Source organism: Engystomops pustulosus, chromosome 11 (genome assembly GCF_040894005.1).
Source record: "Engystomops pustulosus chromosome 11, aEngPut4.maternal, whole genome shotgun sequence".
NCBI classification, from domain to species: Eukaryota; Metazoa; Chordata; class Amphibia; order Anura; family Leptodactylidae; genus Engystomops; species Engystomops pustulosus.
In genome coordinates, this window is record NC_092421.1 from 19,231,298 (window position 1) to 19,256,332 (window position 25,035).

Sequence of the window (25,035 nt, forward strand, 5' to 3'; positions counted from 1 at the left end):
ACCCACAAAGCTCAACTTCGCTAGAAAACTCAAGATCTTCTCCACGAGAGACCGGTCATCTTCTGTATGGACCGGTGTAAGGAGCCATTTGTACTGGACATGATGACGTTATCATTGCTGTCATTTTGGAGTCCTGGAGCCTCAAACAGACAGGCTACAAAGGGTCTAGATCAGTGATGGCGAAGCTTTTAGAGCCTGAGGGCCCAAACTTCAACCAAAAGTTACTTATTTATTGCAAAGTGCCAGCACAGCAATTAAACCAGTAATTTATTTCTCCTTGTTCAGCCTCCTAGGGACACCAACGCAGTTGAAAGGAGGAGGGAAAATCTGCCTATCATTGTAGGAAGATTCTGCAGGAAGATTCTTTGAGTCCTGCCTGGTGAACTTCATGCTGGGGTGATGGCCTGGGTGCCCTCAGAGAGGGCTCCGAGTGCCGCCTCTGGCACCAGTGCCATAGGTTCGCCACCACTGGTCTAGATAGTTGCTCCCTGATGACATCACAGGGAAAGAAGATCCCATCCAAGATGGAGGCGCCCATGTGCCACCAACACTTACCTGCTGCTGGCGGCTTTGCTGGTGGCCATACTGATCACTGGTTTAAGCTGCATAATGCAGCAAACACCCACACTGTATGAGAGACCGGTCATCTTCTCCACGAGAGATCGGTCATCTTCTCCACGAGAGACTGGTCATCTTCTCCACGAGAGACCGGTCCAACTTCTCCACAAACAGGCAATGAAATGTAACAGCATTAAGCGCTGCATAGCGTACAGCATAGCCAAGAAACACAATGTAACCCTGTAATGCCATGCCAGCTACTTATAGTGTGCCAATAATAAACTCCGTAATAGGGTGCCAGTAATGTTTTAATAAACCCAAATGATGTTAAGTACATTCAGAATTAATGGTTTAACCAATTATTCACCATCCACAAAGATATTTTAGAAAGTGGACCAAGATGGAGTTGGGTCTCTTATAAAACGTCCTTCTTATTCTCCTAGAAAGACAATTACACGGTTCTACTTCTTCCATCTTCTGCTGTGAAAGTGAAGATTAACTATAGTTTGGCCTTGGGAAATATTCATTGCACAAGTGAATTAGAAATGTTCAGGCAATTTGCCTAAAATGTTAAAATCCACACTTTCGAATTCTGGTTCCCAAGCTTCATCTCTCTGTTCTCCTAATTCCCAAGTCTTATTTCTGACAGCTGAAGGGCCTTTTTTTATTAGGAATTATATGTCTGCGGAGGATTGAGCCGTTTTAATGTACAATCGTAACAGAGGTTCCATCCAGTCCGTGCCGATACATTAGGCCTGGGATGGCTCATATCAAGTCTTATTAAACAGCTTGTTTTAGATTAATTGTAAAAAAAGAATTCACCCCCCCCCTAGATTCTATGATGATATTATTGTGCAACAAGCATTGGATCCTACAAAGTGTAAATTAATTTGGTTTTTTTTCTTAGTTTTTTTGGCATTAAGAAAGTCTACAAGCACATTTGACCATACTCAGACATCCAAAACTATGCAGGTCTTGTGTTTTGTTAGTAGCAGCTCTGTGAAAATGCATTTATATTCCAGGATTGTAACAGCACTGGTGTGCACGATTTTTACAGCATAGCCCTCTCCTCGGTTGTCGGGGAGCGGTTTTAATACAAACATCTAAGAATACAGCAGTGTAAGAAGACTCCTCCAGTGCTTCAAGTTCAGCTACAATCCTGGAATATATATGCAATTTTCACAGTCCTGCAGCTACTCAAAACCCTGCAACATCACACACAAAGGAATAGTTACACAGCTGTCCACGACCAATACTTATTACTGTCTGTAGCTTTGGAAAGTAAAAGCGGATTACAGATTGCATTGATGCTGAGGCTACTTTTTACCCTAATAAGCAAGCATTTCTTTTTAATTAGCTTTTTAATTTTCTGTTGATGTCACTTTATGTGGGGTTGTTTTTTGCAGGACAAGTTGCAATTTTGAATACCATCATATTGGTCGCACATAAAGCATCTTTTTCTGTTTAACCCCTTATTGACACGAGATGTAATAGTACGTCATAAAGGTGTATGGGCAGAGCTCTCGTCATACATGGTGGGTGTTTGCTACATTATGCAGCAAACACCCCTGTTAACCATTTAAATACTGGCACCGAAGGTACCATGTGTGCTACCCTCTGGGCTAGTGTCAGTATGTAATACTAATGTGGGGATATTAACAAAAAAAAAAATCATTTTGCAGCATTTTCTTTGCTCTGTTTTAACAGCTTTCACTTTGTTACCCAACTTATTTTGGAATTATTTAGTGAAATATTTTCTAGGTATGCTAGGATAGCCTCCTCTCATTTCCTGTTTGCTGTGTACAGACGGGGAAACGGAAATGCTGCTCACTGCAGGAGAAAAAAAAAGCAAAAAGATGGGCAGAAAAGTTTTGTCAATCATTTAAGTATATTGCAAGTTTCTTATCATCATTCATCATATCATCTTATGGCATCATTCATTCCTGAAATTAAAAGGCTTAGATACGTTTTAAACAAAGATTCAGTATACATTTGTTAAGTTCATTCTTCTTGTTCTTTCTAAAAGCATCTTCTGATGCAACGGGAAAAAAAAGAACCACAAAAAAAATTGTGTTTTGCTTTGAATAACATAATCCAGGCATTAAAGTTTTAATAAATCAGTTTCATTATTTCTTGACAAAGAAGAAGACATTTAAAGTTACAGTGATTTCAATAAAAGCATCGAGTCTAAATGATGCCAAAAAGCCATTCTAAACAATAAATGTAATTAAGCTAAGAGCACAATGTTGTAATGCTCAGCCATAAAAATTGATATGATCACATTGCTACTTTATACATAATCGCCTAGTGTCAATGTTGTGACTGAGAGACTATAGTTTCCACAATCCGTAACGCCGATTCGGTACATCCATCAAAGTTTGAATGCGTAAATCCATCCCCACCACATAGAAGGAAAGGCTTGCTGTGCAGAGTTATCTGACCTGGACATTCAGGAAAAGCCTCTGTCACCTGCAACATAAATCACCGCAGATTGTCAGGAACAGAAGACAGCTGCAGATATAAGTGGACACCAATCCCTTGTATAGTTCCTCTTCTGGAACGGATCTGTAGCTTTTATATAATCGACTGAGGACATAAGTACAAAACACTCTAAATCAGGGCTGGCGCCAGTACTGGGCATACATGGGCAAGTGCAGGGGGCCCAGAGCTGCAGGGGGGCCCACATAAGGCTTTATATAAGGAATCCATGGGGTTAATCTAATGTATCTATAGGGTGTGATGGGGGGCTTTATGTAAAATACCCATGAGGGGGCTGTTTGGTATGATAAGCTTTTTAGGGAACAGGAAATTGTTTTAGTTTCTGATTTTTTAATGCCACCATGTGAGTTTACTACAAAGGGGCCTAATGAGGCTCTGTCACCCAGGGGTCTACAGAAACTTGGAGCCGACCCTGCACTGAAGGGCATGCCTCAGTGATTAGACAGCCATCATTAATTCTCAGTGATTAGACCGCCATCGGTATTGACTCAAAGATTAGACAGCCAACTAAGTGAAACAACAGATATAATATTCTGTTACAAGGTCCCCATAGTCTTTCGACCCTTGGAAAATCCCACAAAAATGGTTTACTATTACACTGTAGTCAAATGAATGGATCGTTTACTGCAGACACCTATTATTAAATTATCTTTATTATATTATTTTAGTAAGAGAGAGTTAAATTCTCCTACTTTTCAAGCTAATTGCATGTCAGGCTTAGCACTAGCTGTGGCTGGATGTGCTGCAGCTGTAAAGTTATGTCAATAATAACCACACGTGTTTTCATTACAGAAATTTAAAGGTGGTACCAACATTGGTGTCTTGGATGTCCCATTGTCATTTTATTAAATCCGCTGTTTTATGTGGAATACATAACATGGAACCAATAATTTTGCTTCTGACAATGTACTTGGGGGTCTTGAGAACTATTCATACCATGTTTTTCCAAGCCAAACATGGATAGCACAGCAAAAATGTTGGTCCACTTGAGTGTCTTATATTTATGCTGCTGATTTTGCTCCGACTTAGGCTACATTCTCACAGACGTATGAAAACGGCTGTATCCGTACCGTATTTTTACGGGTTACACATGGCCACGTTCATTTCAATGGACAATACGTCTCACCATTTATATTGCCATTGTTAACTTTGTTCCGTACCGTATACTAGCCGTATAAAAAATATAGAGCATGTCCTATTTTCTCCCGTATTTCAGTTCCGTATGCCCTAGAAGTCTATGGGGACATATAAAATACAGGTTACATATGTGCTGCATACGGGTGAAAAACGTCACATATATATGGGCTCATACGGCCCGTAAATACGGGACTGGAGAAATCATACGTCCGTGTGAATGTAGCCTAAGGAGCATAAAATCTTGTCTATGAATTAAAGGCACAGGTATGAGATCAGAAAATACAACCTGTCTCAAAAAATACAAGCCCTCAGACAGAAACTAAAATAAGAAATTTATAGCTTTTAAAATGCAACTACAAAAAAAAAAGGGAAATTGGCTGTGTAGATGCATGGTAGCGGTCACAGAGTTTTCCAGAATATTTTTATCCACAGTTTTCCCAACTACTAATAGAGAGTTTGTCTAGAGGAATATGTTTATTTAGGAAAAGAAGTAGAATGATTTTAGACACTTTAAAGAATAATTCGTCATCTGACCGATTCCCCATTGCAGTCATTACAACACTTGGTCAGCGCCGGTTTCTATTTCCTGGTAAAATTGGGACACACAGAAAATGGTAGGAAACGGTCACTTGTCAGCATTGGTTGAAGTGGGTCACCACTATAGTCTGTGAAGGGCCATTTGCTACATGTAGTAAGGAAGTAGAGAGTTGTGGGGTGCTCCACTTGTGCAACGAGCCTCCACTTGTGCAACGGGCTACTGTTCATCTCTATCTACTACGGGGGTACAACAGACACCCGTTCACGTGGTCAGTGGGGGTCCCATCACGGAGATCCCCACTGATCAGCATGTGAGCCCCTGTGAATAGGGGCTAGCGTGTATGTTGCTGGAGAACCCCTTTTAAAGTGTCGGAATAGCAGAATTACATGGGTAGAAATCAGAGAGTCATTTTTTTTTATCCAACCCATTTTCTAAAAATGGCATTAGACATCTCCTTTAGATGATATAAAATATGCAGCCTCTTATACATGTAAACACAACTGTATAATAATGTTTCTATCATGGTCTATGTCAGTGGTGGCGAACCTATGGCACGGGTGCCAGAGGTGGCACTCGGAGCACTCACTGTGGGCACCCAGACCATCACCCCAGCACACAGTTTGCAAGGTCTCAAAACCTCCTCCTGCAGTCCCTGGCCACCCAGGATGTGCTGTGAACAGTGCTATTTTAAAGCTATACATCCTTAGGTGGCTGGGACTATAGGAGGAGCAAGGAGGTGCAGACAAGGCTGCATTATTATTGGAGCTCCTTCTCTGGGCACCGCAATTCTTACTGAATGGAGGCTCCAATGATAATCGGAATTTCTCCTATTTCATTCAACTGTATTGGTGTCCTTAGGACACAGATACAATTAAAAGCTGCCATGTTGGCACTTTGCATTTAAATAAGTGGGTTTGGTTGTAATTTGGGCACTTGGTCTCTAAAAGATTCGCCATCACTGGTCTAAGTCATTTTATAATTCATAGAATACTCAAGAGTTTTGTTGGAGGACACAACATATTCGCCAGTAATAAAAAATACATGGATACCATCTACTCTACAGATCTATTTCTCAGTTATTGGTAAATATGACCATGCTCCGAATCGTGAATATTGAAACGTAATGAAATTGGATGCATTGTGACTTTATATACATCACATTCTTGCACTGGATACAAGCGTTCTGGTCCTTTGGGGGAATGAATAATTATGTAAACTATGCTGGGAAGACTCCCAGTGTTGATGAGCATATTTTAGATTGGTTTACAGAAGAATCCGGTAAGATAAATAACCGGTTGGCTGAGTGATGTCAATGGCTGTGGACTGTTTGTATGTTTCGATAAACACAGCCGATCGGTGCACATTAGTGAAGATGCTAGAGATTTTCTACACGTGCTGTATTCAAAGCACAACTTATTATAGCCATGGGTATAGGGTATTGGGGGGGGGGGGGGTTATTTTATTCTCTTTTTCGCCTTTACGTGACCTGTCCACCTCCATACAGTGCCAGAGGAGCAGCAAATAAATGAAAATTAAGACTTGGCTCTTTGTAAGACAAGATTTATCAAGTGACCAAATCCCCAGAAAATCATATTATGCACACTGGGGTGTTTTGTTTTATTTTTTTAGTTTTATCAATTATTAGTTTATCGATTTAGAAATAAATTTTGTACTGTTTAGGCTTCTGATTGATCACCAGGTCAGACATAATAACAGGTTGAAACTACTTTCTTTCTACAAGACATTTGACTGCTTTACTGTACAGCATGGTATGAATAAGCAGTGTCATCTCAAGATGGGCAAGGTAATACATTCTTCATTGTAGCTCTAAATATCTGTATAAAGGCTAGACAGAGAAACTATATATTCGAATAAGTCTCTGTATGCATATTTTATACATGGTAGTATTATCTGGATACTGAGCAATTATTCTGATCGAGCATTCAGTGTGACAGGGTTGTGGACAGGGGCGTAACTACAGCCATAGAAGCCGCTATGGGGCCCACAGTGTGAGGGGACCCCAGCTTCTGAGGTATTGGCTCTGTGTGGTGTGTATATAATGTATGTGTGTATGCTGTATATCTATATATGGTATTGTATGTATGTGTGTATATGCTGTATGTATGTATATGTGGTGTGTGTATACTGTATGTATGTGTATGCTGTATGTGTGTATATATGATGTGTAAATGCTCAATGGGTGTATATGATGTATGTATATGTGGTGTGTGTATACTGTAGGTTTATGATGTATGTCTATATACTGTATACATATATATAATATATTAATATGTATTTATATGAGTGTATAGTATGTATATTTTTTAAGTGGGGAAGGGGGGCCCAATTCAGAAATCTGCTATGGGGCCCAGACTCTCCTAGTTACGCCAATGGTTGTGGAGTTGAAATCATGAAGTTAGTGACCATTTTGGTGGAGTCAGAGTTGTGATCCAACTCCAAAAATATATAATACATTGTTACACCTACATCATGTACTGAATATTGCTTTATAAGAATTTGGGTCAATTATGAAATGTCCTTTAAATGCCGGTTATATTCCTAATCTGAGGATTTAGGCCTGGGGTAAATTACCTTTATTGGTCCGTGGACCACATTGTCAAACTGCTCAACTTTAGGGGCCACACCAGTAACCAGCAATCAACAACCATAGTACAGCACAACATTCCACCACAGAAATGATAAATACCACAGCACAGCAATAAATACCACCCAGAGAACCCAGAGCAGATAATAATAATAATAATAATAATAATAATAATAATAATAATAATAATAATGGAGACCCCAGAGCAGATAATAATAATAATAATAATAATAATAATGATGGAGACCCCAGAGCAGATAGTAATAATAGTGGACACCCCAGAGCAGACTACAATGATAAGGGAGAAACCCCAGAGTAGAGAATAATAATACTTTAGACTGCTAGACCATACAAATACTGAAGACCTTCAGGCCTAAATAGAAAGTACCTCCATTAAGGGGCTGAAACTTTGACCTTTGTATTTTGCACCTTAGTCAAATAAACTAAAATTACTTGGAAGTGCTGCTTCTATGCGTCTTTCTGATTTGGAACCACCTTTGAACAGATGACTGGATCCTCGATTTTCATTATGCTTCTCCACTGTGCTCTATTTACTGGAGGTTTATCTCCATTATTAAGTCCCAAATAAAAAAATAAAATGGAGCTACACCACTAAAGAAAACTGTCTTATAAAGAAAACAATCAATCAACCAATCATAGGACGGTTTCTGCTCTTGATAAGGTTGCGCTGTCATAGGTTACAATGGGAAACAATGACAGTATTCCTAATTCTATAGTTCTCAACATCTTTGTATACAGAGTCCATTGTTTTTCTTGATAAAACTTTCGTATTTTCTGAAAAATCGCATAAAAACTGTAAAAAGCAAAATTCATTCTTGATGGGTGGAATTACTAAAACAATGGATTTTCATGATTTTGTATAAAAAGTACCGTAATATATTTGTTTGGAGGGGGAATAGGTTTTGTGTAACCTTCTTTAGCAAGGGAGAGGAGAGAAGAACGCACCAGTATAGCTAAAACAGACAGGGATTACGTAGTTTTGAGATGTATCGTAGTGTGAATAAAGCAGTAGAGAGTTAGTAACACATGTCTGGAAGAAACATGATCATAATTATTATTCATGTGCTTAAAACAACACTATCACATGGATTTAGCTCTCTCGGAGCATCACATTACATAGATCGGGGCAGTATATTAGGGAAAAGCATCATAACTACAGAAAAAACCCGAACATATAGGAACATAAATAATCCTCCGCTGTGGTGGCCCAAAGAGTCAGCAATCAGGCAGCGCTCCCATGGGGCACCGAGTGATGGAGACAATCCCTTGAATCCGTACATTCTGCTGTACATGAGATGGATTAGGCTGGGTGCACGTTACGTCTCTTATGTACGTCAGACATGTATAATGGAAGAGGGCTCAACTATGCTGCTAAATGTATCCATAACGTAGACTATGCTGCTCCATTCATCAGCAAATGTTCTATGGTGGGGCCATATTTACATTGGGTCCTAAAGGGACAGGCCAATAGTGTGTGGGAGGACCATGCTGCCTAAAGGATTATTTGGCTGAACAATGTTTTTTACACAGCTGAATCAAAGTCATCTTACGGTACGAGACTTACAATAAAACTTATGAGGGAGAACATGGCTTCCTTTGTACTAGGAGCAATACTTCTCTTCCAGGTATCAGATAACCAGACCATAGCATAGGCTCAAAGTTCTGCCCCTGCATCCGACAGATTGCTAAATTTTCTTTTCTTTAAGTCACCAACTCAGCGACCATTGCTCGCCGTGTACGACATACGTCAGCCACCCCCACACAACATGCTGCATCCATAGGACGGCTAATGCTAATATTTACTGCTATACATGTAATCTCTGGTGAGTCATTAAAGTTGCTAACTCAGCATCAAAATAATGGATTTCCCACAGTGAGCTTCTTATTTCCTTCACATGGAGAAAAAAAGAAAAGGAAATTTGGCTTTTAAAGACATATGAGTGGGCTGCTATAGGAAATGCGTGACTTCTTTAAATATTTATTACAAGTTATTAGAAGCCCTATTGAGTGTACTACTACTACTACTACTACTGATGAGTGAGCTGCCGACTTTCTATTTTACCTAATGGTCCTAACTAACAACAGGCAGCACCATTAGAAAAAGTATTTCTTCTCTACATAGTTCTGAAACTTAAGCACAAAAATCTGAGAAGAGGCAATCTTTACAGGGTGTGCCAAAGGGAAATGACATTGCAAGGATCTATTACCGTATTTATCGGACTACAAGGCGCACAAAAAATCCTTAGATTTTCTCAGAAATCAAAGGTGCGCCTTATAGTCCAGTGCGCCTTATATATGAACCGTACTTACAGACAACAGCTGCCCTGAACTGTGCACAGGTCTGCCACCTGCTGGTCATTCATCCTTATAATCAGGTGCGCCTTATAGTCCGGTGCGCCTTATATATGAACCATACTGACAGACAACAGCTGCCTGGAAATGTGCACAGGTCTGCCACCTGCTGGTCATTCATTCTTATAATCAGGTGCGCCTTATATATGAACCTAGACAGTTTAGCAGGCATTTATTGATGGTGCGCCTTATAGTCCCAAAAATACGCCACTTTGTATTAGTAAATACCTGTTTTCTCAATGATAAAAAAATATTTCACACGGAACTTACTTATTTCATGGACACAACCGTGCACAATTTAAGGGCCTGTCTAATATCGGCAAGCAAGACATGCTCACCCCTACCACAGGCAATTGAGTAGCCCTGCTGCAAATCTGGACCGGAACACAACCGGCTCTATAAATTACGGCGTGGCTGGTTGGTATACTGCACCGTGAGCGTGCACAATACAAATTAATGGTGCCGTAAGTTCACAGCACACATTACGGTTGTGTGCACAAGACCTTATACAGACGTGACAGGAGAGGTGACATGTACTCATTAAAGAAGTTTCCCAGGGGGAGTTTGGTTTAGGAAATCAATATATTCGGTGGGGTTTGATTCTGAGGGATCAATATTTAGACAAAGGAAAATGGTGTTGAGCAAATTGTACGATTCAAATTTTGTTCCAAGAACGACCTATTTTCCGTGGTTCTGCACATCGATAAGACTCGTTGTGGTCACTTATTGCAGTTTCAGCCATGATTACACCATTGTAAACCACATCAAGAGCAGGTGAGCAGAATAAAAAGCAGCAGTCAGCAACCCTTTTGAGTAAGATTTAACACTGTGTATTTTTTTCTGTGTATAAGTCTACTGCGTGAAGGTGGCCTTAAAGGGAACCTGTCATCGGGAAGGTCATTTTTGCATGATGATCGATTCCAATACCCTCTGGCATGTTGATTTTATGCCTTTGTGTTGCATCTGAATTATTCCACTGCTTTTTAATTCTTTCCGTAACATTACCTGGCTCCCTGCCAGCGGTGGGTGGCAAATCCCGGTAAAAGGAGGGGGGGGGGAGGTTCATATGGCACATGTTGTATTCTCAATTTCTCCTCCCCTCATTCTCACTTATCATGTCACCTCAAAGTGGTCACATCTACTTAACAATTTAATCGCACCAACAGAAGAAAAGATTCTTCATACATATTATTTTAAAGGAAATACCATTTTTTTACTGACATGGCAGGAGAAGTGCTAGGTCCTCATTACGTGGTCTATCAAGGTGACCGCCAAGGATTAGATTACCGTATATACTCGAGTAAAAGCCGACCCGAGTATAAGCCGAGACCCCTAATTTCAACACAAAAAACTGGGAAAACCTATTGACTCGAGTATAAGCCAAGGGTGGGAAATGCATTGGTTACAGCCTCCCAGTATATAGTCTGCCAGCCCCTGTAGCATACAGCCTGCCCAACCCCTGTAGCATACAGCCTGCCCAGCCCCTGTAGCATACAGCCTGCCCAGCCCCTGTAGCATACAGCCTGCCCAGCCCCTGTAGCATACAGCCTGCCCAGCCCCTTTAGCATACAGCCTGCCCAGCCCCTGTAGCATACAGCCTGCCCAGCCCCTGTAGCATACAGCCTGCCCAGCCCCTGTAGCATACAGCCTGCCCAGCCCCTGTAGCATACAGCCTACCCAGCCCCTGTAGAAGGAAAAAAAATAACACTGTACTCATCTTTCCGACGTCCCCCATAGGTCCTCTTCTGTCTCAGACTGTCTCAGACAGAAGAGGACCTATGGGGGACGTCGGAAAGGTGAGTTTTGTCTTTATGTTTTTAGTTGACTCGAGTATAAGCCGAGTTAGGGTTTTTGAGCACAAATATTGTGCTGAAAAACTAGGCTTATACTCGAGTATATAAGGTATGTTTCTATCTAGAGCAACTCCCATGAAGAAACAAATCAAAAAAAAGGTAGAGGTCTTCTTCAAGCAGTTGGCTTTAAAAGAAGTTCTCAAATTCAGAATTATAAATATTTAGAATTATTTCCCCACTTAACTATTCGAGAACCCCCCCCCCCCCCTTTAATCTATGGAACCACCTACCTGAGAATACCGCCACTTCTGACATTTGATATCCTTTGCTTGAGGAAGGTTTGGCAGTAGTGAATTCAGTTGCTTCAGTATGAGGGGCTGTACTGCTTCTTTCTCTTGTTCTAGGTTCTCTATTCCAAATGGTACACTGGTGTGGACAACGAGGGATGGCCCAATCTCTGAGGACTCTGAAAAATAATTTTTTTTTCAAAAAATTTTTGGCTAGCAAGGGATTTATAATACCTGATAGACTACCTAATCAGATGGCGGTTTTATGTTGAACGTTGGACTACCTTTAAAATGGTAGCGCTGAACACAGGATGGGAACGGGGTCTTGGGTCTTGTTTTTAAACATCCGTAGGATCGGTCATCAATATCGGATTATTGGGGGTCTCACTCTCCACTCCCCTCATGATATTATTGATTCTTTGTGGTGGCCAGCCTGGTAAACTACAGCTAAACTCACATTTAAGGATGGAGCCAGAAATCAGTTGATCTGGTGCTCAAAACCTATAGGTTATCACCACCCTGAGGATGGAAAACTGCTTTATCTTATAAGACTGAAATAATTAAAACACCTAAAAGGAAAGCTACCATTTGATTCCATGCATTATAAACCAAACATACCTTGAGATTGCTGTAGCTACACTGCACATATCTTGTTTAATCACTGTGCTGAGTGGTTTTCCTGAAAAAGCAAACATTCAGGACCTTGGGAAAGCTGGGTGCTGCTGTCTGCCATTGAACCTGAGCTGGATCAGTCATACACAGCAGCTGGGGGATGGTGCAGCTATTGATTACTTCTGCCTGTCAGGCAGAACACAGTGATTACATCATTCTCTCGAGCAGTGCACACTTAATGTGAGAGGAAAAGCGATGGAGCCCAGCACAGGAGCCTCATTATCATGATTTTAAAATAGTTTTTTCAGCAAAACCACTCAGCTCAATGATTACACAAGATATGTTTCGGTGTCAGTGTAGCTCCAGAAGTATCAAGGTACTGTAGGTGTGGTTTATAATGCATGAAATCAAAGGGCAGATTTTATTTAAGTATCATGGTGGGATACAAGGAGCTGAATATTCAGTACACAATCACAAGCAGTATGAAGGAATTCAACAGGACAGTGCATAGTGTACAATTTATACAGACTTTCTAGTCCTGATACTTTGAGATGTTGTAAGACTTCTTGAGTCTCTGGAGCTTCTTATAAGCTCCTCTCTGCTACATCTGGAATATATATTGTTCATATATTAAAGTGAATCTGTGAGAAGCCTTCAGTTGCCAAGTGAAATTTTTCCTTAGAAGTTTACTATATAGTTGAATGTACAGTAGAATTCTTCCATTTGAGAGAATGAGTGAATGCTCCGAGACCAGCGGTGGATTATTGGGTGGATCTACTATTTAAGATGCCCCAACATCTTAGACCCGCACGGGTTGATCATTTTGAAGTCACTGTATTTCTTTTACATGGAGTCGCAGAAAAAAAAAACTATTAAAATACAGTAATAGCAATGTAAATTAGGTAATACAGGCAGTCCCCGGGTTACATACAAGATAGGTTCTGTAGGTTAGTACCTAAGTTGAATTTGTATGCAAGTCAGAACTGTATATTTTATTATTGTAACCCCAGCCAAATTTTTTTGCTCTCTGTGACAATTGAATTATAAAAAATATTGGATTGTCATAAGAACCACAATTAACAATAAATCTACATTGCAGACACCTGAGATAACTATTATAACTCATAACTAGTACAGTAAATTACCAACATCCAGGAGTCTGTTTGTAACTAGGGGTTGTCTGTAAGTCGAGTGTTCTTAAGTAGGGGGCCGCCTGTAATTTGCCACTTACAAAATTATCACTAGACAAAAAATAACATTGTGATCAAGATAAAAAAAAAAAGAGAAAAGAAAAAAAAAGACAGAAAAAGAAAGAAAGATAGAAAGAAAAAATGAATAACAAAAAAAAAAAGAAAGAAGCAAGGAAGGAATGGAAAAGAAAAGAAAAAGGGAGGGAAATAAAATGAAAAGAAAGAAAGAAAACAAACAGAAAAAAGGGAAGGGAATAGGGAAAAATATTTGAAAATATATCAGATCTCTGCTCAAATCTCTTCTTGAAATGCAATGTAAAAAAAAATAAATAAAAAAAATGATATATATATATATATATATACACACACACACTCCCCAAACTCTGAGGCCTCTGCACCCCCCCCACTTTGGAAAGAAATATGAAAGAAATATGCTAGGAGTTATAGATTGCACACTACATGGTAAACACAGAGTTAAATTTTTAGTGGACTTAGCAGTTCTCCCATATATCTCGATTTGGACGGAATGAAGAGTGATATTAAGAGCGTGAAAAGTGTCCAACAAGAAAGAGCATGTCAGTGAATGTTGGCTGCTGCTTGCAGATCTGTACAGGGACCGTATATTTGTTACATAAGACTAATAAATTGTGGAGGTAGAATTTCACTTTTGGACCCATTTAATATGAGCCAGCAGTGACCTCAGAAAATTTTACAGTCTATAGGTCTTTTGTGTTTAAAATAAAATGAATGTCTTAAAGAAACAGACCTCTGTTACAAGCGGTAACTTTGTGTCAGTGTAGTATAAAAGGTTACCAACTCCTTCTTATCAAATTTTCATTTTCACCTGAGACATCAAACTCTGGAAGATCCATGGTACATTAAAAGATAACTCGGAAGTCAATGGGGGTCATTTACTAAGGGCCCGATTCGCGTTTTCCCGACGTGTTACCCAAATATTTCCGATTTTCCCTGTATAGCCCCGGGATTTTGGCGCACGCGATCGGATTGTGGCGCATCGGCGCCGGCATGCACGCGACGGAAATCAGGGGGCGTGGCCGAACAAAAACCCTACGCATTCGGAAAAACTGACGCATTTTTTTAAAAAAATGTGTCACGAAAATTGCACTTACCTTCACCAGGTATAGGCCGGTGAATTTCAGGGCATTCCAGCGGACCTCGGCGGACTTCAGCGCAGCAGCGACATCTGGTGGACGGCGGAGGAACTGCCTTAGTGAATCCCGGACGGACCCGAATCCACCGCAGAGAACGCGCCGCTGGATCGCGAATGGGCTGGGTAAGTAAATCTGCCCCATTGTGTTTGGTTTTATAATACCCCTTTACATGATATAGACATAAAAATACCCCCCATTCAACAGCCAATTAGTAGATCCGCTGTAGCATTGTCTCTCGCTCTGGATAACTAGACAAGTTTATATATTATATTAACTTCACTGGGAACTAAGTGATACTTAAAGGGGTGTTCCCACTTCTGCAAATTAACATTATTGTTTAAATAATGAAAAATGAATAATGAAAAATACAATTTTCCAGTATACTTTCTGCATCAATTACTCACGGTTTTCTAGATCTCTGCTTGCTGTCCTCTAATAGAAATCTTCATTGTTGACATCCAGTGGATAGAAATCTGACCATGGTCACACTGGTGCAGTGTGATCATGGTCAGATTTCTATCCACTGGATGTCAACAATGAAGATTTATCTACAATGACAGCAAGCAGAGATCTAGAAAACTGTAAGGAATTAATAAAGAAAGTGTATTGGAAAAGGGTATTATTTTTCATCATACAAACTATAACATTGATTTGACGAAGTGGGAATACCCCTTTAACTTCCCATTTGATACATGTAAGATTATACTAAGATTATAATGTTGAACTATTGGTCATCTAACCGTTTAATGTGGTTGCTACTTCCATCTATTTTGGTTCCTTAGTTATTTATTCATTTGCACAAGTCAAATTACACTTTGTTTTAAAACGGCGTTTCTCATATGCCACCTTGGTGCGGCATGTAGCCATATACTATATGTATAACAGTTCCAATGTTATTGATTGGATACATTTTGGTCAATTCTAATCTTCTCCCATCCATTCCAGTGCTGCTGCTCCTGTTCTCCTGGACTCTGAGGTCTGTACACAGATGTTGCACTACTGACATCACATCGATGCTATGCAGCCGTTGCAGCCATACATTGTAATGTTTGATAGGCCGCAGCAGTCACAGGGGTTGACCTGACAACAAAGCACTGCTGGAATGGAGTGGAGAAAAGAGGAGTGTCAGGCTTCTGGGGTAGTGGATCCACTGAACCACCGTGGACGATGATGTAAGCCGACACCTGGGACTGGAATCTAAGTGGTACCCGGTTTTCACCAAAGCCCGCCGGAAAGCAGGTTGGACTTGCTGCGGCGTGGTACCACCAGGTCGTTCAACAGGCGCAACTTTGTCCGGGGTGGCAACCAAGGTGAGGTACAAAGACGTAAGGCAGAATCGTAGTTGGGGACAGGCAGGAGGTCAGGAAGGGCAGCACGGGATCGGAGTCAGGGACGTAGCAATAGGTCAAGGCAGGCAGGCAGCAGAGGAGCATAGTCAGGAACGGAACCGGGGGCACAACGGGAAATCACAATAACAGCGCAGGGCATAAAAAAAAAAAGCTTTCTCTAAGGCACATTTTTTAATGCTGTCAGGTGAGTTAACTGCAAAGGTGCCCACAGAGGCTCAGTTGCCCAGGGGCCTACTGAAACCTGTAACAGTCAAGGTTCCAAAGAGTATAGTAGCCTCCATCATCCTAAAATGTAAAAAGTTTGCTACGACCATAACTCTTCTTTAACCTGGCCATCCTGCCAAACAAAGCAATTGTGGGAGAAGAGCCTTGGTGAGAGAGTTAAAGAAGAACCCCAAGATCACTGTGGCTGAGCTACAGAGATGTAGTAGGGAGATGGGAGAAAGTTTCACAAAGTCATCACTATCACTGCAGCCTCCACCAGTTGGGGCAAGACAAATGAAAGCTTGTATACAGTGTGCAAAAAACACGTGAATGACTCCCAGACTATGAGAAATAAGATTCTCTGGTCTGATGAGACAAAGATTGAGCTTTTTGGTGATAATTCTAAGCAGTACGTGTGGAGAAAACCAGGCGCTGCTCATCACCTGCCAAATACAATCCCAGCAGTGACACATGGTGGTGGCAGCATCATGCTATGGGAGCAGGAATAGATGGCTGGTTAGAATAGAAGGAAAGATGAATAAGTACAGAGATATCCAGATAAAAACCTCTTCCAGAGACCGGGCTGTAGGTTCACCTTCCAACAAGAAAATGACCCTAAGCCCACAGCTAAACTATCAAAGCAGAGGCTTCAGAACAACTCTGTGACTATTCCTGACTGGCCCAGCCAGAGCCCGGACCTAAACCCAACTCTCTGGAGAGACGTGAAAATGGCGTCCACCAACGTTCACCATCCAACCTGAGGGAACTGGAGAAGATCTGCAAGGAAGGGGCAGAGGATCCCCAAATCATGGAGTGACAAACTTGTTGCATCATTCCCAAGAATACTCCTGGCTGTACCAGCTCCATAGGTGCTTCTACTCAATACTGAGCAAAGGGTCTAAATACTTATGGCCATGTGATATTTCAGTTTATCTTGTTTAATAAATTAGCAAAAATATCTAAATGTCAGTTCTGTTCTGTGAAGATGAGTTGCAGAATGTAATGAAACAAAGAGTAAAAAATTTAAAATGGTCTAAACACTTTCTGTACCCACTGTATGCAACCTGGGGATATGCTGTTACACCTAAGCCCATAATGTGTCACTATATAAAGAGACCTGTACTATAAAACAATTCATTGTAGCTGGGGTCCTAATACATTGGACGCTTTGGGGCACATTTACTAAGGGTCCGCACGGCGCATTTTCGTCGGGTTTCTGGACTATTTCCGATTTGCAACGCATTTAAGTGGAGTTTTTGGCGCATGCGATTGGATTTTGACAAACTTGCATGCAACACAAATCGGGGGCGTGGCCGACGGATAACGCAACTGATTCAGACTAAGCGCGGGATTTACAATTCAATTTGTGTCACAAGACAATGCACTCACATACAGCGGGAAGAAGAAGGTGAACTCCGGCGGACCTGAGCGGGGAAGTGACAGATGCAGGAAAATGGACGCACTATCTTGAAGAATCGCGCCGGACTTCATCCTCGTCGGAGAACGCACCTCGGGGATCGTAACAGTACCGGGTAAGTAAATGTGCCCCTTTGTCTGCACCCTATGGTTGAGGTTTATCTATAAACAAGTACACCCCATCTATACTCGATACACAATAAAGCTTTAGATATACATACACCTATTTTACCAAGTCCATGATAATACAGTGTCTCCAGTCAGGACATAAATCTTTGCTCCCTTTACAAAAGAAGCCGTGGATAAAGAAGCCGTGCAGTTCATATTACAAGACCAGGGGAGATCAGAGCAAACTTGTACAGTATTATTGTTGGGACCAATACATGTATGTGCGGAGCGGCTTTTGGCTAGAGAACTTGGACCCAAAACAGCTTTAGGTTAAGCCTTGGAGATAAAATAGATTGGTTACGTGAAAAAAGTAATTGAAGCCATTCATGCATGGACAGATAATTTCATTCTGTAATTTCAGATTTTTAATGTCTTATTCATTTTTATGTTTGGCCATCAATTACAGGTGTCCTGTTACCGGGATTTCTTGGTTATTCTATTACATTGCAAACTAAACCACAGACCAAACTGCGGCTGGAGCCAAGGCATTAACAAACATTTATGTTGTGATGTGTAAGTTTAGTCATTTATAGCGAGGAGCTTATTCCTCTGCGCTGCAATATTTCTGAGAAGCCATCGCTCAGAGAGTTATCATCCATTGCCTCAAAATGGGAGTCTATCCTCTGCAACCATTTTTAATAAATGTCCACAGTAAAGCCCCCGTTTAATTAAATGGGCAGTGCCCAGCCCCCTTTACAGAAATGTCTTTAGCACCTGGAAACAGATCGGTGTGCACACCTTTTCTCACCGCACCGCAACCTGGTCGAGCACCCACGCCACAAAAAAAATGACTTGTCGTGTCCAACTGGCATTCTGTAGTTAGGGGAGCGGTTAGGAGAGCTCACCCATTCACATTTTCATATGCATGAGGCCTTCCGCTGCAAACTAATTTATGCACGCCCCGGTGTCTGAGGCACCCCCTATGGGGAGCACTGAGTTATAGTGCATGTGCAAGATTTCCAGCGATGGGCGGTGACATCACCGGCTCTCAGAGCGCCCCATAGGGGGTGCCACAGACACCAGGGCATGCATAAATTAGTTTGTGGCGGAGCATATTTTACACAGTACTTTTTTGATTAAAAAAACTTCTGTTCTAAGAAAAAGTAAAAGAAGCTGGCTGGAAATGACGGAGAGGCGAGTTAAACACATTAACCAACAGGTAAACTGCTGGTAGATGTCCTTTAATGCAAACCTGGCTGTAGCATGCCTTTTAATAACTTTGGTGCATCATTGGGCTAATTGAGCATCGAAAACTAAAATCAATGCCATCTATGGGCAGTAAAAGCATAGAGTTACAAAAATGTCAAAATGGCTTCATGTTAAATAGGACCACGACCATTGCTGACATGTCTGTTTTAGTAAAAAGTTACGGAACCCCGGAATAAGATGCCAAAGATCTGTTATTTTTTACCCCTGATCTCTGTGTTGCACAAGTTCTTTATTATTCTAACTAAATGTTTATGAATACATTTGTAATTGGGTGTTACCATTCGATTTGCCATAAAGATGTATTCAGTCATAGTCACACCCCAATAAGTAACACCCAAATGTTCATATATGTATACAGGTGGTCCCCTACTTAAGAACACTCGACTTACATACGACCCATAGTTACAAACGGACCTTTGGATATTGGTAATTTCTTGTACTTTAGTCCTAGGCTACAATAATCAGCTGAAACTGTTTGGTGTCTGTAATGAAGCTTTAGTGTTAATATTGATTCTTATGACAACCCAACATTTTTAAAATCCAATTGTCACAGAGACCAAAAAAGTTCTGTCTGGGATTACAATGATAAAATATACAGTTCCGACTTACATACAAACTCAACTTAAGAACAAACCTACAGACCCTATCTTGTACGTAACCCGGGGACTGTCTGTACAGTTCTAGTAAAAAGAAAAATTAGATAAACTTAGGATAAAATAGGAAAAATATAGTATGACATTAAATGTTTCACACTTTTTTAAATGGAGAAAATAATATACTTAACCCCTTTGTCACCTTGACGAGGCCCTACTTTTAGAATCTCATTTGTTACTATAAGTGGTTCTAACAATTAGCAATATGCAGGTGAAAAAGTGTTTCAAAGTAAAAAATTGTACTTCATGTTAGTGGAAAAATTTTAACGATTGGTTTTGCGTTTAGTTATGAATATGACAAAAATTTTGCAAAAATTTTGAAAAACTCTCTATATTCAGAGTTCAAAATGATCTGCTTTCCAGGCAGATAGTCAGACCATCCAAATAACTTGAATTCTGGAACAACATTCCGGAAGTACAGCCGATACCCGGCTATGGAGCATCTTAACTTCATAACTCCTTCATGAAGTTATATCTAAGAGAGTTCCTTGAAAGTTTAGGCTGCGTGTCTTAGAAAGTGTGAAATTCACCACTTCTCAACCTTTGAAGCCAACCCCCGGGTAGCATTAGTGGTCCTTAGCCAGCTCGTAAATACAGATAGTCTGTGGGTTACGTACAACACAAGTTCTTTAGGTTTGTAGCTGAATTTGTATGCAAGTCGAAACTGGTATATTTTATAATTGTAACTCCAGAAAAAAAAATTTTTTGTCCCTGTAACAATTGGATTTTCAAAATTTTGTGCGGTCATTGAACAATGATTATCAATTAGGCTTCATTATAGGGACTATATATGGGACTAAGTAAAGCATCCAGAGAGCTTCACCAGAGGTCAGTGGGCAGAGATGTCCATTTTCATCTAGGGGTCATCTGTACGTCAGGTGTCCTTAGGTCATTAACCGCCTTTAAGGTCATCATTTCCTAACATGAAACCACTGACCTGACATGTGACGGCTCTACAATATTCTCCACAATCATGGACAAAGCCCTTTGAGCAGGAAGTAATCAATGACAATGAGCAGATCTCCAGAAGACCAGGAGGAATTGATACCGCAAGTAGTTTGGAAAACTTTTTGTTCTACAAATAATAATTATTTTCTGAAACTAAACAGCACTTGAATGGGTATATTAAACTTTTAAAAGAAAGTCATTGTAACCAGAAACTGATTTGATGGCCCCCCTGTGTAGCTTAACAGGTTACTTGTTGTTCATTCACTTTGCATTTTGTTAATCAATATAAACCAGCTATTAACACTTCTAGTAAAACTGTTAAGATTTGATAGCATTCTTACTTTCAGTATTTTATTCACACCTGCCTAAAGCGTTAGCTAAAAAAAAAACACAGAAAAAAACAAATCACCACTACTTTTTGTGTTTCATAAATGTGGCTATGAATGGAAGTCTACAAGCGTGTAAAAAAATAAAAAAAAAATGGTAAATGGTGAAACTGAGTGGAGTCATCGGAATGATTTTGGCAGGGCGTGAAGAAGTTGGCTACATTGGAGGTTATTGGATAATCCCTTAAAAAGATGAAATTTAAGGAGGAAATAAAATAATTGTAGCCATAACTGCAACAGAATAACACAGCTGTGAAAGGGGCTCTCCTTTCTGTTAGTTCATCAACCACTTTGTTCCAATTTCCATTCAGACGCTGAACTTGTTGTTTTTCATGGAAGATTTACATAAAAAAGTTCTCTTAACATCCATGGCTGAGGCATAAAATAGCTTTTAGCAAAACATTGCCGAGTTCTAGCAGTTCCTTTTGGTTGAGGCTGCAGACGAGAAAGTAAAAGATTTTGTGTTGTTCTATGAAATTCAAGTTTGTTCATCTTATTTTCGTTGGGTTTTGTTTAAATAACCATGTGAAAAAAATTGCATCACAGCCCCATCCCCATTACAGGAACCAGGTCAGTAACTTTCCAACTCCTGTAATAAAATATTAATCTGTATTCTATATTCACTTTAAGTTAAAAAAAATATATTTAAAGGGAGGATCAATTTAAAGGGGGCATCTTTTATCCTTATACATCTACATCAACAATACGCTTCCAGTTTCTGATTCCCCAATATAAAGCCCCCATCTGGATTACAAAATGGTTTCCCTACTTTACAATAAGAGAAAACATAATGGGGCACATTTACTAAGGGTCTGCTGAACGCATTTCCGTCGGGTTTCCCGAATTTTTCCATTTGCACTGCATTTAACAGGTGTTTTTGGCGCACGAGATCAGATTTTGGCACATCGGCGCCGACACAAATTGGAGGCCGGGCCATCGGATGACGGATTCGGACAACGCACGGGATTTGACATCTCAAATTGTGTCGGAAGACATGCACTCACATACACCAGGAAGAAGAGGGTGAACTCCAACGGACCTCAGCAGGGAAGCGACACATTCAGGATCTCGAGGGCAGGTGAATCGCGCCGGACTTCATCTTCGTCGGACCGTCCAGATCAAGGATCGCGACAGGACCAGATAAGTAAATGTGCCCCAATGAGATCTTAAAAGGGAACCTGTCATGAGGAGCCCTTTTTCTGGCTCCCCCATGTCCCCATAGAGAATAGTTTGCACATTGCCAAAGTATTTTAATAATAAAACTGTCTTTTTCCAATAAAAAGAAAAGTTAGGTGAAAGTTTACTTTTCTCTGTTCCATGGGAGTGGTCAGTGAGAAGCAGTTCCCCACCCTTGGGAAACCGCTCTGTCATGCGCCTCTTTCAAATTTAAAAAACTCCCATATCCCTCCCATTTCAAATAGACTCATGATGGAGTGGTTTTCCGACGGTGAAGGGGGGGGGGGGGGCTTCTCACTGGCTACTCCCATGGGACACTGCTCTGCAGAGAAAAAGGTAAACTTTCATCTATCTTTTCTTTTTATCAGAAAAACCCTCTCTATGGGGACATGGGAGCCAGAAAAAACATTAACTTCATGACAAATGAAGAGTTAATCAAGGTTATGTTCTGTTCCTTGTAACACCCTTATCCCTTATTCCCTAGAATTCCTATTCGGAGACGATTCTCTGCTAACCTATTTCCTTGCAGTGTTAATTTCGCTTTAAGTGCTGACAGGTGACTTCCTTCTGCCGGCGGCTTTTTTTTTTTCTCCACAGCAATGATAACTTCACACGAGACTATGAACACCCAAGGCAATTAATTTGTCACTAAAGCAAAAGGTTTTCCATAGATACAACCTCTAGACACGGTGAGGTAGTTTGATATTTATACATTAATTTAGAAAGAATGATGTCAGCATTATATATGGACACCGGAGCTCGATGGCGGCTGTAAACATCTAGGAGATCTTCCCAGGGCTCATAGGGAGTGTTTTCTGATACGTAGATACAGTAAGTATGAGATATAGTATTAAGCAGACATATAGGAAAAGAAAGAAGATCTATATACTGCACCAGCCATCATGTAGAAAGGCCAATATGTAGAAACCGGGCCCAAACCAAGGTGTCTAATCTGTAAATATCTGGTGTTGCATGGTTGTATTATTTATGAAATATTATTACCTTGACACTATATAGTAGTACAGGCGGTCCCCTACTTAAGAACACTCGACTTACATACGACCCCTAGTTACAAACGGACCTCTGGATATTGGTAATTACTGTACTTTAGCCCTCGGCTACAATAATCAGCTGTAACAGTTATCACTGGTGTCTGTAATGAAGATTTATTGTTATTCCTGGTTCTTATGACAACCCAACATTTTTAAAATCCAATTGTCACAGAGACCAAAAAAGTTCTGGCTGGGGATTACAATGATAAAATATACAGTTCCGACTTACATACAAATTCAACTTAAGAACAAACCTACAGACCCTATCTTGTATGTAACCTGGGGACTGCCTGTATTATTTGGGCTATATTCATTATCCTGGTTCCTGGTGCTGGTCTCTTCAAGGAGAATGGAGCTGATCGTCAGTGGTCCAAGTGTTTGACCCCCTGATCTTTCTTGTATCAATGACCTTTCTTATCTTGTTCTGTTCTCTGTGTGCCGGGTACAGAACTGCAGAGGTGCTATTATATGATGCATTCTGATATTAAAGGAAACTTACCATGAGTAATTTCTTATCAGAAGTAGATGTGATGGTAGATTCCTCCTGCCTGCCTCTGCCCTAATCTATACTTTAACAATCCTGGAACCTGTTTTAAAACTTTGAGTAATATGTAAATTAGCTTCAAAGGCTACTGGGGCGTGTACTAGCCTGGTTGGTACCGGGAGCTATGGCTAGTACACGCCCCAGTAGCCTCTGCAGTTAATTTACTTACAACAAGTTAGGTTAGGTTTCAGGATTATTACATTACAGATTAGGGCAGAGGCAGGCAGGAGGAATCTACCATTAAATCTTCTTCTGATACCACATGGTAGGTTTCCATTAATGACCAACACTATCCTATCCCATCATAATAGGTAGAAAACACCTCTTTAAGGCTTTAACATGCAATTTAATTCGTAAATCTTCTTCTGACAACCCTTAACCTTGCTACATTTTTGCATTTAAAGTTTAAAAAAGACAACAAAGTGTTTTTAGGAATTTGTACAATTATTGGGAAATTATGCATATCCTTGCAAGCAGAGGCGTAACTACAGGGGTAGCAGCCATAGTAGCTGCTTTGGGCCCACAGTGTTAGGGGGCCCCGACATCTGGGGTATTTGGTGTGAATATGCTATATGTATGTATTTGTGATGTGTATATGCTCTAAATGTGTTTGCATATGTAATGTGTATATGCTGTATGTCTATGTATTTGATGCATGGGTATATATGGTAGTGTATGTATGTGTATATATGGAGTGTATATACTGTATGTATAGTTTTTAAGGGGTGAGTGGGGCCCCATTCAGAAATCCGCTATGGGGCCCTGCCTTTCCTAGTTACGCAACTGCTTGCAAGATACTGTGGGTATGCATATAATTGTAGAGGATATACAACTGTAAGGATGCAACCTGAGAAAAGTAGCGAATCAAGCATCTGCTACGCTATAGCCTCAATGGCTAACAGTTACATCACATTAACGCATGGGCGAGCCATTAGATTCCTGAGAATATAGTTGATAGACATATATGCATGAGAGTGTACAGGAACAGAGAATGTAGATGGTGACAAGGTACATCAGCCAAGGTTTATATACATCTCTGGTGCATGCGCCTTCAGAGCCGCTGTCCTCAATTAAGCAATGATGATCCCCACCCTCCATTGTCCCTGTGTGTAAGAGGAATAATGGAACCACTGACCTACATTGCGTTTCTTATTATCAATGGAGAT

The 25,035-nt window shown here is 40.5% G+C and overlaps 1 protein-coding gene across 2 annotated transcripts in view; it reads right to left on the reverse strand.

Moving 5' to 3' along the window:
* Nucleotides 1-2,626: 2,626 nt before the first annotated feature.
* The window catches only part of RNLS (renalase, FAD dependent amine oxidase), an 87,287-nt gene continuing 64,878 nt past the window's right edge, over nucleotides 2,627-25,035 (reverse strand). For both annotated transcript variants that reach the window (XM_072130005.1, XM_072130004.1), the window contains exons 5-7: nucleotides 25,005-25,035; nucleotides 11,794-11,969; nucleotides 2,627-3,027 (exon numbers count right to left, since the gene is read on the reverse strand). The exon at nucleotides 25,005-25,035 is cut by the window's right edge and continues 143 nt beyond it. In XM_072130005.1, coding sequence (XP_071986106.1) covers nucleotides 2,869-3,027; nucleotides 11,794-11,969; nucleotides 25,005-25,035 — 366 coding nt within the window. In that variant the 3' untranslated portion in view covers nucleotides 2,627-2,868. The remainder of the gene's footprint in view (nucleotides 3,028-11,793; nucleotides 11,970-25,004) is intronic.